Raw genomic sequence first — 14,741 nt, forward strand, 5'->3', positions numbered from 1 at the left:
ATTTACAGAATACATTCTCAGTAGGTGTCTGATTAGGCAAAAAATTAGCAAACTTAACTGAAGTGCAACATAGTCAAAAGATGGTCTTATCTGATAATTTCAAAACTAATAATTTTTGAATCAAGACCTGGCAAATATAAGTAAAATATAAGTAAATAGTGTGATCTTGGTGCTACAGTTGTATTTTTCACAGGAAACAACTCTTTCAGGGGAGGGATCAGGTCCTTTCCACTCTAGTTTGACATCTTACTGAAGATCAAGGTACTTTAAAAGTCACAAGTGAAAGAGCACAAAAGTTGCATCGGAAAGAACAACTTTTGCAACCTTTTCCTAATGTGTCTGCAAGCACTGCTCATGTTTATTCTGCTATCCAATTTCTAGAAGATAACTCACCATTAAATGTTCGGTGATACAGTATGTGGGTAGTCACTTGAGCCTGTATAAACTGAAGATACTTACCATTGCATGAGATTGAACTCCAGCTTCTCACCTGTACACCTGAACTTTTTAGCTGTAAACCAGCCTTATACTTATCTCTGAAGTGTTGCTTCTGCATGACTGAAGAAGAACCCACATTATTTTCTTAACTGATGCTAACAGAAACTACTTCTGAGGTAGAATAAGGTCTTTTGCCAAGTCTTCAGGAATGGCCTCAAGGAATGGATCAAATCTGAAGCTTTATTGAAAAAAATAAACTGGCACTTTCCTGGAATTGAATGCAAGATTCTTAAGCTGCCTGAGACACGAACAGTCCTTAAAACACTGTTCTATCTGCCGCAGATTTATTTTGAGTGGGAGGAAAATAGTTACCATATTCTGCTTCCCTAAGAAGCAATCACACTTAGGTTCCTAGTATATGAGAGTTCATTCAACATTGCTTAGAGTTTATAAGTCAACTTTGGATCTGGTGCACATGGAGAAAAAACAGAACAGAAACAAGAAAAGAAAGAAAATTCTGAGCACAGCAGATTTGCACCAGGGTCAGGACAGTCCCCAATATCAGTACAGACTGGGTGATGAATGGATTGAGAGCAGCTGCAGAGAAGGTCTGGGGGGTACTGATTGGTGAAAAATGAGCCAGCAATGTACACTTGCAGCCCAGAAAGCCAGTTATCTGGGGCCAGCATGGCCAGCAGATTGCGGGAAGTGATTCTCCCCCTCTATTCCACTCTCGTGAGACCCCACCTGGAGCTCTGCATCCAGCTCTGGGGTTCCCAGTACAAGAAAGACCTGTTAGAGCAGGTTCAGAGGAGGATCACAGAAACAAACAAGGGGAGAGAGGGCTGGAACACCTCTGCTATGAAGAAAGGCAGAGAGTTGGAGTTATTCGGCCTGGAGAAGAGAAGACTCCAGGGAGATGTTATTGAGGCCTGCCAACACTTAAGAGGGGCTTGTAAGAAAGATGGAGAAAGATATTTTTTTTTTTTTTTTTTACCAGGGCCCATAGTGACAGGACAAGGGGCAATGATTTTAAACTGAGAGAGGGTAGATTTGGATTGGATACAATGATGAAATTCTTTTCTATGAGGATGGTGTGACACTGGAACAGGTTACCCAGAGAAGCTGTGGATGCCTCATCCCTGGAAGGGTTCAAGGTCGGGTTGGGTGGGGCTTCGAGCCTCGTTTCAAGCATTTTGTCTAGTGAAAGGTGCCCCTGTCTACAGCAGAGGGCTTGGACTAGATGATCTTTAAAGGTCCCTTCCAACCCAAACTGTTCAGTGATCCTGTGATCTGAAGCATGTGGACAGAGGAGCATTATCAGTGGAGTCACCTGTTTAGCTAGTAGAGCATGTTCTCAAGTGAAAACTTCTTCCCTGCCTGATTCTGCTCCAGACATTCTCCTCAATCATAGCTATTAGCAGTTTGGGAGAAGACCTGCTGTAATTGTTTTCAAATTTTATTGACCTCTGTTACTGTTGAGACATCTCTTGGCATGTTTGCCCAGTAAGTCACTAAAATCTTTAGGAATAATGTTATTAAAGGGTTTTGCAGGGGCAAAAAAAGGAGGAATTTTAAATTGCAAAACAGTCAGTCATTCTTTCAGTACATAGTAAGTACAATTTTGATAGAATTCCTGATAATTGGAATTCAGTTTCTTCTTCAGACAAAGTCATTGCCCATGACTACAAAACATCCTCTTTCACACAGTTTCTGAACAGAGGTGAATGGAACACCTCTCATGAGAGCTTTCTGATCAGAAATCATTTCCCCTTTAATAAAGGTAAGGGTTACAGAAGAAGTACCAAGCGAAGTGTGTTAAAATATTGCCTGATATGAGCGAATTTTCTGCTTTACATTGGGTTTACTGGCTCAGTAAAGTGTGCAAAGTTCAGCATCCAGATCTGGCTCAGCTTTATCTTATTGTATGTGTTCCTGAAGTTACAGAAAGTAGTTCTATTAATCTTAGAAATACTTTTTATCTTCTAGGAAAGAATAAATTCAAATGTTTTATTTTAAATTGGAAAGCTTCACAAAACTAATAGATCCAATATTATTTTCTAACTGCACAGGTGCTTGTTTCAACCATGTTTTCATCTCTGTTGGAGATTGTTTCACTTACTGGCTACATTTGCTGTTATTTGTTATGTGGACATCTCCTCCAGCACTTTTATTCTCAGCTGTGATCAACAGCAAATACTCGAGGAAAGAGTTTAAGTATGAAGCATTTATAAAATTAACTCCAGATATATTTCCCCACCTTCCAGTAAGCCTCAGTTTAGGAATTTTGGCTTCAAGCCTGCATGCAGATCACTGTGAAAGCTACAATGACACTATGATACCATGAGTAGGTATCAATGACACTATCTTCTGTAAGTTTGTCTAATCCCTTTTGAATATATTATACTACCAGTTTGCTGAGCAGTTTTCAGGGCCTGGCTTTTCCTCGCAGAATTCACTTGTATCTCTTCTACAGTTTCATATGAAATGCTTTTTGCTTAGTACACACAGTAAATTATCGTCATGAAATAAGCAAAGGTCGGCATTGAAGACAGCTATGCCATTGTCCAGGGATTGTGCCTTTGCTTTCTTTTAGCTTTTGAAATCAAGAGCCCTTCCCAGTGCTACGAAAACTGTCAAGAGGCAAAAGAAAATGAAGTATCATTAGAGATACTTTTACGTATAGGTTAACATTGTTAAGTACGTGTGCTCAGTACCTTTGAAGCTTTGCTTAGTGTTTTATTTGGCTACTGTCATGATTGGTTCATTTGCTTAAAGGCTTCCCTGCAGTACTATGCAGCCTGAGAGTTGACCTCATTATTGCTGATTGCCATTGGGTTTAGAGTAGCAGCGTGAGAAATGTTGTTGCTTGGATAGTCAGTCCTAAGACTTGGATCCTTTCCTTACTGGAGGAGCCAAAGAGAGTTGAAACAGAAAAGGAGAAAAACAGTCAAATTGGAAGTAGAATAGGTGGTCTTCATGTTGTAAGATGCTATAGACAAGAATTCCATTAGACTTTAGTCCCTATGTTTAATATATGCCTTTTAAAGTGAATATTAAACAAACCAACTGCTTTTAGAAAGAAAAATCCTTTTACTCACTGTAATGGGAATCTCAGTTCCTTGGTAACAGTGGAAGAATCAAATTCCGTAGACAGAATTTTTGAGAAACATATTCCTCCTCATGATGTCGGAGCTTGCATTGCCTCTCAGCTGCCTGGCTTGGGTGTTTCACAGGGTAAGGATGGACAAGGTAATGTGTGAAAAGTTCAGTGTGCTGTGTCCCGTGTCCACAGAAACAGCTGTCACGTGGACAAGGATGCCTAAAAAACTTGTGAGATCTGGCATAAGCAAATAATATTAGTGTAAAAATATTTTAAAACTGCTGTCAGAGTAGTACTTACTTTCATGTAGCTGGTCAGTCCAGCTGATAAGCTTCATATGTCTGAACAGCATAGTAAAAGTCTGTGAAGAAAGGTAGTTGGTTGACTTTAGTTCATGCAAAAGACCAAGCCTGGGCGTCTGTTTCAGATTTTAAATCAGTCTGTTGATTTAAATCTTACCAGCTCGTACTCTTGGCCTTTGAAAGCTTCCTGCATCATCTCACCCAGCGTGCCATTTGTGCGAGTTGCTGGTTCATGTTTTCAGTACTAATTTATGGGACACAATTTGCAGCTGAAACTTCAGAGATTTAAGGACATTTTACTGGAGCGGGAAAAATGAAGATTAAATTCAGTTTCTAATAAAGTACCCGAGTTCATTTACCACACAGGACCTAAGTGTCTTCAGAACTAGGATGAGGTGAGATGGCTTACTTTTTACATCTACCACCCTTAAGCTTTGGTTATGTTAATCATACACAATTCCTAGCAGTGATTTACGTCTGTTTTCATAATGTTTGATAGTAGGCATAGTATGTATCAATCTGCCTTTTTTCAGCCTTAAAGCACAGACTTCAGGAATGTCCTTGAACTGGCTCCCTGACACTTTATCAGTTATTTGAAATAGTCATTATGCTGCTCTTTGATCTCCATGCTTTAGGAATGACATTGAACAAATTTTCATTTATAGAATTTTTATTGGTCTGTTTCAGATTTTGCAAGAACGAGGTTCCAGGATGTGAAGACAGTATTGAACGGTGACAATTTTTTCTCTTTTATTCCAAGATGCAGTGAATTGTCACACTGAAGAGACTCAGCTGCAAAAGAAAAAATCTGATTTAGACAATTTTCTGTTGATCTGGGTTCAACCATTTTTGCCTATAAGCTGGTGTCAACTGGCTGAAAGCATTGCAAGATTACATAATGGGAATAGATGGTGTGGGAGTGTGTGTTAAGTTTTGGTTGTAGTGCATGGTTGTACTCTCTTGTGGGCTGACTGACACTGGTCATTTGAAAAGAAATGACCATGCACTCGTATTTTCCTCTGAGACATGTAGCACTTAATGTCTGGTGCTGGATGACCCAGTGTTGATCAGTTCAGAGACATTTTCCTACTAATCATTATAAACGTTTAAAGGACAATGTAATTGGTGCTACACACACACACACATATTACAGCCCACAAATGCAAATATTTGGGCCTACGTTGTTTCAGACTCAGTGGCAGCCCCAGTTGACTGTGTTACACTGCACATTCCTTTATGGCTCTGTGACATACTCTATTATGTAATAACAGCCTAGGAGATCAACTGAAACTAGCACATAAAAAGTTACACAACAGACAAAAGGTTATTCTAAAGGAAGGGTGTATATATTGACTGGATTTATAGCATATTTTAATACCCAAAGGGAAGACTAAACTCAGAGAAAATGGCCTTCATCTGAGTTATTCTTGATGTTCCTTCTGCTAAAACAGTCTCCTCCTGCAAAAGTTACGCTCCAGTCTTAGCCAGTTTGGAACGGGAATCAAAATTCACTTAAAATGAACAGCTGAACATTCTGTTTCTTTTGAGATGTTTGTACTCATACGTGTGTTTGTGCTTTTATAAAATGCCTATAAGCATTGAACTCTGTGGATTATGGTAGAGATTTTCCAAGATCTGGAGTTTGTACAGAAATATGGCTGGCTAGTCCTAGATCCTTATCTCTATGACTGGGATAAAAATCAACCCTGAGTGTGAACACAAGCTCATCCAATTGAAAAACTTATTACTTCAGACATTCAGGATATCTGTAATCAAGCTTTCTCTTTCTATACTGTTTCAACTATGCAGTTAAAGAACACTGAAAACATCTGGTGCAGCTTTATTAGTTTGTCCTTGATGAAGGCTAATACACAAGACTGGAGCTTTTTAATACACTATGTTTTGAGCAAAATCTTTAGCACATCTTTAAAACAGTTAATGAAATTGACAGTATAAAACTCAGCTTCATTGATTTACGAGAACAGTGGAAAGGAGTTTCAAAAAGCTACAAGATTGTTTTGAATTCTAAAGACATTACAGTTTTCATTCTCAGTAACTTCAGAATTTATGCATATGCTCTAGGCAATCCTTTACGCAAAAGCCTGATTTTCAAATACCCAGGGTCTACTCTTTTTTTTTTTAAGGATTTACTATACATTGATAAAAGTTGGGCAGAATCAATTTGTAAAAACCATTTCTACTAAGCAGGTTAAGCAATGGGCTAAATGTTTTGTCCATGCATCTAATGCTTGAAAGGGTTTGTAATGCATTTTGCAACTTGGATGTGGTCTGCACAGGAAGCTGCTGGCCCCTCCACAACAACACATAAAATGTTTGTCTTTTTTTAAGATGTTAAAACTGAATTGAATTTACTAAAAATGTAATTGTGTAGGAGGAAATGTTTATACTTTTATACTTTTTTAGGCACCCGTATTTTATCAGCTTAAATTTAGCACCCAAATTTCCCCTAAATAGTAACAGAATATCTTGTGTATCTGAAAATAAGCATAACAGTTGTCTGTGTTAACTGCATATTAAAACATTTCCTCTGCTGCAGTAGCCACTGTGTTTTTTAACAGTATGACTCCACCGAGTTCTCTGAGTTCCCTAGCTCATGGAATTGCAGCCAACCATGTTTCTTGTTGTTTTCTTGATGTGCTCTACAGAGTAATTTGGGATTGGCCTAAGTGGATTTTAATGCCTAAAATATCTGTTTTACAGTGATCCTTCTGAATCAGCATTTCTGTTGTCTCTCTTATTTAACCCCAAAAAGACAGAATGTTTTATTTCATAAAGTGAGATTTTCAACAATAACAGCAGCAAAGCATGAGTAACAAACTGAGCAAACTGAACAAATTTAGAATATGTAAAAGAGGGGGTTTTTCCAAGTATGTTTTTTCCACTGGAGTATTTTCAGTTCAAAAACATGCTTTTATGGTGAGATTATCTGCAATTTAGTTTACATTGTATCCCTGTTGTAGCAAATTTTGGGGAAATGAGTGGTTAATCATTTTGCACTTTGTTTCCAATACCTCACAAAGATTTTAAGAAAGAAAAAAAAAAAGAGAACTTTTAATAGGCAGGTACCTTGTAAATTATTTTAACTATGCTGTTGTTTGAGACCACCTGAACTAACTACTTTCCTGTTCTTGCTAATACTATTATTGCTTTAATTTTTGTGAACATGTGAGGCTTTCAGATAGATGGAAGTGCTACTGTATGCCTTTTTCAAGGCATTAAGAACTGATTCCTAAGTAAGTTTGGTTTCTTTTTATTTGACTCTTGTAACTTCAAATAAAGTTAGCTACAGTAACAAGGTAATTGCATTAGAGTCCAGTCTACACCACCAGGTTTTGCAAACATGGCTCTGTCTGTTAAGATCTTGCAGGATGAGGTAATGTACCGATACAGTCCAAACTGGAGTCCTTTGTCTGGTTCTTTTCTGTCATTTGGAGAGTATTTACCTCAGAACTGCCGGTGACTGTGTAAAGCTGATGCGCTCACCAGGGGGCTGTAGCTGGAAAGCTATACTGCAAAAGGCTGTGAGGAAACTCTGGATTTACACAGCTCCTCTATTCTTAAACCAAAACAGTATTCCAGGTTGGAATTTTAAGATCCTGAGCATGAATTGATCATGGCAGAAGGAAATAAAGCAGCAAGGGAGAGATACCAAATGTAACAATTAATCAAGTTGACCTCTCATGAAAATGTCAATTCTATGGAAGATTTAGGTAGAAAGACCCTTTTGCTATACCAATATTCAGTGAAGCTGTTTGGCATGTTATCCATGGAACAGGAGGTTACTTCAGCAAATGATCAGTGGATTTTCAGTGAAATTCTTGAAAGGCTTTTACATGACAAACTTCTTGCAAAACTTGTTTAAAAACTGAAAAGTTCAAATTTACTATAGGAATTTATTGTTTTGAGTTAAGAAACATCATACTGTTGGCCTTAAGTTTTGTCAGAGGCTAATTTTCTGTCCTGGAGATGACATTTTTGTGTTAAATGCTTTTGATTTCTTCAAGCAGCAATTAAATCAGTTTATCTGCAATGACCAAGCCATTCTGAGGCCTCTGAGATGTGAATGTCACCTGGTCGGTAATAACTGTCCAAAAGTATAGTCTGACTCAGCAGCTCCCACAGTAAATGTGAAATAGATATTTTTTTTTTAAACAAACGACAAAAGGTTACATCTAATTTTCTCCCACTTACTCTGTGGTTTCCATGGATTGTGGCTAATTGCAGTTGTTTATCCCACAGTAATTTAATTGTGTGTCAAAGGCCTGATTGTATTTAGAAGCTTATATTGATTCTCTACTAAACTTTCAGCTATCAGAATCATATACTCAGAAAATTTGGAGAATGTATTGTGGTTTTTTTTCAAACTCAGCTAGGTTTCATCTAATGATAAAAGTTCCTTTCATTTTTCATTGTAGCATTAGTAAAAGATGTTTCTTAAGAAATTGAGCTCAATGTATCCATCCAGCTTTTTCATCTTCAGATTGTCTTTGGACAGTAGCTGTGTAGCTCCATTTCTAGCAATGCAAATGCACATTTATGACTGGTTAGAAACAGGACCGTTTCCTGAAGATACCAAAATTGAATCAATCTCCTCTTTCTCTGAGAGGGGCTTTTTATCAGGAGAAAAATGAAAACTTCTAGCAGATTAAACAAAAGAAAACTTGATTGCAGGCATGCTTAGGGAATGGGTCTGTTGAGTAGGATGATGGTGTTTTCAGAAGACTGCTTCTCAGAACAGAACACTGTTCTTTGAATGTTGAGGTTGTTGGGAGTTATCAGTCTCTTTTTGAGCAGTAGAGAGCTACCACCAGCAAATTAACACACATTAATTAAAAATTACCATTTTTATTAGTATTACAAAACTGCAATAGTATCTGATTGAATGAAATGACCTAGAAACTGGATTATCATGTGTATTGTCCAGTCATTCAGGTATACTGGAATATATTCCTTGAGAAGTACCAAGAAAAGTGAAGTACTGGACTTTTCATGGAAACCAAGGTCAAGTGAAAGAGTCTGGAGATGAAGCCTGGGATTTTGTTCACTTGAGATGTGATAAAATCAGCAAGTGTCATTCTCCTATTTTATTCTCTCTCTCACCACATCAAAAGCATCTCTCAAGTTTTTCAAATTAACTTCTTCAATCAGCCCTGAAAGGTGGGGCCCTTGAAGAGAGATGAGATTTTGTTATGCCTTTAACAGTACCTGTTAGCTCAGGACAGTAGGATTAAAACTTCCAGTGGTCATTGGAGAAGTGTCTTTTCTAACACAACAATTTTGAAATACATATGGTCTGAGGATGCTGCCTGTCACTTCATTGTAGTTTAGACAGCAGTTATCTCCAGTTTTAAGGACAATCTCAGGATCTTACCTGGGTTTGTGTGTAAAACTATTGATTCTTAAAATAGTATAAATATTCAGTTTAAAAAAAATTGTGGAAGGCTGTCTGAACTCAGTGTCATCTAACTTTCCTTTGGCTCACAACAATCAGGAGCTGTCTTTAAAGGCTTCTTACTGAACTGAGGCTTTAAAGGGCTAAATAGATTTTATTGTTCGGTTTGCCTAAATGAGTGTCAGACAGAAGGAACTCTTTCCATTTTCAGTGCAGAAATGCTAAGGGCTAAGATCCTTTCCAGGGCTAATTTGAAGTTCTGGAGACATATAACGTTTAAAAAGCAGCTAGTCCGTTTTTCTTTTAACTCAAGGACTCTAAAATAATTTTTACAAATTGCTGAACTAATTGCAGATACAAGTGCTCATCTGTGGCTTGAAATTTCAGTATCCAGTTTGGTAAGGAATAGTCTAGAGAAGATAGTACACTTGCCCACCACTGTATTATTGCCTGTGCTGAAATCTACCAGCTTTTATGAACGGGGCTGGCAGTCGGGAGACCTGGAGGAAGATTCTGCTCCAGGAAATTGTCACTGAATATTTTGTTGCAACTTATCTGTCCTTTAGCAAGATCTACCAAGGCATTAACTTCTCAAAAGTTCAGTGAATAGGTAACTGCTGCAAACAGCTTTCAGGGCCCATCAAAGTGTTCTCTTTAGGATGTTGTGTCTTAATAATTACTAGAATGAGAGAAACTTTTCAGAAAGTTATTTTGCTGCTTTGGGGGTAGGTGGAAGGGGAGGAGGCTCTGTGACATTGCTCTCCTTGTTTTAGAAAGCTGAGCCTAAATTTTGACCTGATATAACACCTGTTGAGATTTCCAGGCCTGTTGATCTGAAATGTAAGAGTTAATGTGTTTATGTACATGATTCTTGCTCCTTTTGAAGATTTTCCAAAAGCTTATGCACAACTTTACTCAAACTTAATTTGGCTCGTGTACTTGCTAGGATGAAGCAAGTGCCAACCTGTCAACCTGGAACTGAAACAAGATCACCAAACTGAAGGCGTATCAGATAGCAACTATTTCCACCTGCTTCTGTCCTGATCCTCATCTGAGCCTAGCTATGAAAAACCCATTTCCTATGGACTGTCTAGTCCCACCTACCCAATTCAACAGATGTTCTTTTTTTTCCCTTTTTCCCCAAATCACTGGTCTCAAAATTAGTTGTGCATCAGCTGTTTGTGTTAATATCCAAGTGGCCATGTTATTTCCTGGATAGTGGATTAGCAATAACACACTTTATTTTGTGCCAATTCATTATCTCTTTAAGTGTTCTTACTGCAGCAAAGTTTGAGTTTTGATCTGGTTTTAATGCTTTTGCATTAGCCAAAACTCTTAGCACAGACATAGACAAGAAAGTGAATCCATGGAATTTCCCTGGGTAAAAACCTGCTAGGGCTTCCCAAATCATTTGAAGATGGTTACAGTTAACCATCATTTTTAAAACAAACATACAATTAAAATGTGTGTGGGTATTTTTTTAACCTCCTTTTCATAACACTAGCGTTATTGTAAACTGCATGAAATAAACCTGTTTTTTCCCTTTTAAAGTCTGATGTCTTAAATCTTTACTAAATCCATTAATGTTGACATTAACAGTGTAATATCACTGATACTCCTAGTTCAGCACTTCAGATACAAAATGTAGTTGCATTTTTGTGCAGTGATTCAAAGCAGTAATACTTTTTTCTTTGTAAAGGAGATGTGTCCTTTTCAGCTGCCCCAAAGACTTTGTCACAAAAAAGCCGTGTTTATTCTCATATATATATATATCTGCTGGGAAATTAAGGTATTTTCCTTTGCATTTACTATGACTGTTGCTGATCATTATAGTAGGAAATAGTCCCCTCTGCTGTGGATATATAATCACACAAAAAAGCATGTACCAAGTTTTAATTAATCATTTTGCATACATTCTCTTTCATGCAACTCACAGATCATCCCTGCTTAACATCACAGATTTATTTTAGAATCCAGTACTTTGCTTTTTAATATAAATGCTTCTTTTGTCTGAAAAATTAAGCTAACTGAAATCAATGTACTGTAGTAGGGCCAACATACAGTATTAAGAAATGTAAATAAGAAGCCACTTAGTACATGTTTGCTGCAGAAGTTTTAAAGATAAAAGTGGCTGAAGGAAGTAAATGATTAAGTACAAAGTACAGGTTGCTGAAATTATTCAGGCAGTTTGACAGCTGTGCCTTCTATAAGTACAGAAAAGTTCATAGTATTGGTGTTGAGAAGACCACTGGACTGCTCTTACTTTCCAAACTGCTAGTAAGAATTAAGTATGAGAAGCCAAGACCTTAGTCTGTACAGTTACATATGAGGTGAATTTCATCTTAACAGTTTAGTCAGTTTAAAATGCAAAGCATATTCTAATCTTTTCTTATATGTCCAGCACATATCCAGCAACTTCAGTAAAATGGTGTCATTTTACTAAAGTGATCTCCTGCATTTTAACTGCATTTGAATTTTACTAAAATAACTCCTCTAAGTACAAAGATTGCTCTACTAGAAATTAACTAATCAACTTGTGCATCTATATTTTTATCAGACTGTCTTACTAAAAGTATTTGCAGTCAACCAGCACTATTTTCAATCCAGATTCCTACTATGTATATCTGTAGCCTCAGTTGTCTTCACCAGTTAGTGAAAATCAGAGTGTAAAAGGGACAGCTGTGTACCCTGAATCAGAAGGTGAGCCGCAGTGAGCGGCTGCGTGGTGCTCAGTTGCCCTCTGAGCTCAAACCACACCAGTTAATAAAGGGGACATAAACAAGGAAGTCATGAACATCCTGTTTGGATCTTTTATAACATTTAGAGTTTATTTGGAGCTAGCTTTCCTTTCAGTGGGAAGTTTCACTTCAGAAAGATAATGACCCTGCAAATTCATCTTTCAGTGTGCTGAAGTCTTGCTCATCAGCCATAAACACACAGTCCATATTTATATGATGTTCTGTGAGACTGCAATCTGCACAATTTCATGAGATAAATCCTCTGAGTGGTGTGTTGTTTCCCCTAAAACCCACTGCTTTTGGTAATGTCACAGGAATCACTGGGAAAGGTATACAAGGGAGTACACGTTTGTCCTGGTTCAACTGTGGGAATGTGCTACTGGCAAAAGGTTTCTTAGCTAGAGTGATCTTTAGTCTGATTTGGCATAGCCATTATTGCACTTTAACAGCCCTGCTGAAAGTCTCTTTTCCAAATTAGTGCAAAGACACCACCAGAAGTTCCCAGTATATTTTCACCATGTAACATGCTACTGAGATGGCATCTAGTAACTGCTTAGTGAATCAGCCTGTAACTGGTGTGTTCATTAAGATCTTTGAAACTCCCCTCTTCCCCCAGGTCAATTGTGACTGTCAGGATGTTTTCTGTACACACAGCTGCTACCTGTCCATCTCTTCTCCAGCACTTACTAGTTCAAAGGAATAAAGAAATTAAGGCAGATACTGCCATAGGTATCCATGCATTAGGAAATGAGAAAGCTGGGCAGGAGCAAGGGCGCACAAGAAGGCAGGTATCCTGTTTTACGTCCTTGTGATACGCAGTTGGCTAAAACACAAATGTGAACAGGAACTGTTTATTCCAAGAGAATGTAATCACTATTAAATAACTCATCTATGGAGAGAAGCTAAATGAGGACTTGGGAATGGCGCAAGTGGTCCAAGGATCTGGTTTGTTTATATGAAGGTGCAATCGTTATTTTGCATTCTTAAACATTTCTGTGGTATGTCACTTCTTGTACTTCTCACTGTAATAGGAAGATGTTGAAACTGCCCACCTGCATGGGTTGAGTTCGAGCCTAAAGCCAGCCTTCAGCAGGGGAGGTGGATCCAAAGACTGAAAAGTCAGTTCCAACTCTGGTAGATGTGCGATTCCAAGCACAAATTTAGACCCATCCTGGAATGAGAGGTTTCTTTGATGATGTATATATAGCTGTTGCAAATATGTCTGTGGAAGCTTTGGAAGCAGTTTGTCTTTTTTCCATCTCTGAAGTCTCTTAAAAACATTAGCTAGTTGACTGAAGAGATTTAAAACAAGTATCTTGTTATGTCAGGCAATGCCCATTGCTTTGACAGCTCAATAGCTTTCTTGAGACCAGCCTAGAAGTAAAAAACCAGAAGGAATACTCACCTTCTCCATCCTTTCTGTAGGAGTCAAAACCAAAATAAATTTAAACAAGAATAGGAATTGTTCAGGGGAAAAAAAGCCTGCAAAGAGCTATAACAGACCACTTAGCTTGTCCCCTTGGCTAATAGCAGGAGCAACTACAATTAAAACACTTAGCTTTGAAGCCCCAAGTGATGAAGACTCCATACCCATGCTTTCCCCATTAAGTAGTCTACTGTTGTAGTATCTTTGCCAAAAGAAGGATTTTTTTAATACCTCACCTCCATTTTTCTTACTGCAGTTTAAACTGGTGACATCTTGCCCCTCCCATTATGGTCATGAACCACAGATTATTGCCTTACCCTGTGCAACAGCATTTCATTTTCTCAAAGATGGTTTAAAGCTCCATAGTGTGTACATCATGTTTGAAGTGATACAAAAAGAGAAAACCAACAAAACCCACAGAAATTTTAAGTGGAAATATTAAAAGCCCAATAGGATAAAGTATAAATAAAAATGTCCAGCAATGCCTAGATTGATTCTGCCAGCTTTAAGTGCCAGTTGTAATGGAATCCCAGTTGCCTGGGGTTACAAAGAAACAGAATCCTTCTCGTAGGCATTTTAATGTGCCTAAAATGAATCGCTCTTGCAGGTGCCTGCTCACTAGATTGGATGTTGAGCAACAAGGTCCTAACCTCAGCATGTATTTTGATTAGGGCCGATTCAAATCTAAGTGATTATTTATTGAAATAGTTAATTCTAGAGTTCCCAAGAAGAGAAACCATTTTGAACTTTAGTACTACATATAACATAGTTCAAGAAACATTAACAAACACAGACCAGTGCAAGGCATGACTAAGTGGAAGGTTCAGGACTGAAATTTCTTATGTTTCATTAAAATTAGAAAAGTAAGTCAAAGACAGGAACAGAATGTGATTTGTACCCTATATGCCGCTACATGCCATTCTTAGAAACCAAAACCAAACCCGCACACAAAAAAACCCCAAAACAACGGGAAACAAAAACCACAGAGCATAAAGCATGCTGCCTCTTAAAAATCAGGTAAAACAAAAGCAGATTTGGGCCAAACACACCACTAAAGGCTGAACCAGAGGAAGTGTCTGCGTTCCCCAGCGCCCCGGACAGCCCCGGACCGACGGCCAAGGCACGGTCGGCAGCAGCAGCGCTCCGCGGCGGCTCCTCACCCCGCCCCGGCCTCCTGCCGCCCCGGAGCGGCGCGAACCGGGGAGACGCTCCGGCGGCGGGACGGGCCCTGAGCCCCGCCGCGCCTTGGTCCCGCCCCCCGCTGCCTCTGACAGGCTCTCCCGCCTGCCCATCACCTGCGAAACCGCCGCCAGGGGCAGCG

General features: G+C 38.6%; 1 protein-coding gene and 1 long non-coding RNA gene across 5 annotated transcripts in view; one reads left to right on the top strand and one right to left on the bottom strand.

Moving 5' to 3' along the window:
• Positions 1–10,806, top strand: part of KCTD5 (potassium channel tetramerization domain containing 5) — a 36,634-nt gene extending 25,828 nt beyond the window's left edge. For 2 of the 4 annotated variants that reach the window (XM_074886685.1, XM_074886686.1), the window contains one exon: positions 4,531–10,806. In XM_074886685.1, coding sequence (XP_074742786.1) covers positions 4,531–4,560 — 30 coding nt within the window. In that variant the 3' untranslated portion in view covers positions 4,561–10,806. Of the gene's footprint in view, positions 1–193; positions 4,239–4,530 lie in introns of all 4 variants that reach the window. The other 2 variants (XR_012631240.1, XR_012631239.1) reach the window with 2 other exon arrangements.
• A 2,025-nt stretch (positions 10,807–12,831) lies between these two features.
• On the bottom strand, positions 12,832–14,692 carry LOC141951013 (uncharacterized). The gene is made up of 2 exons (XR_012631241.1): positions 14,470–14,692; positions 12,832–13,368 (listed from the first exon to the last, which is right to left on the bottom strand). It is a non-coding gene; the product is annotated as an uncharacterized LOC141951013 (long non-coding RNA).
• Between the last annotated feature and the right edge of the window lie 49 nt (positions 14,693–14,741).

This window comes from Strix uralensis, chromosome 16 (genome assembly GCF_047716275.1).
Source record: "Strix uralensis isolate ZFMK-TIS-50842 chromosome 16, bStrUra1, whole genome shotgun sequence".
Classification (NCBI taxonomy): Eukaryota; Metazoa; Chordata; class Aves; order Strigiformes; family Strigidae; genus Strix; species Strix uralensis.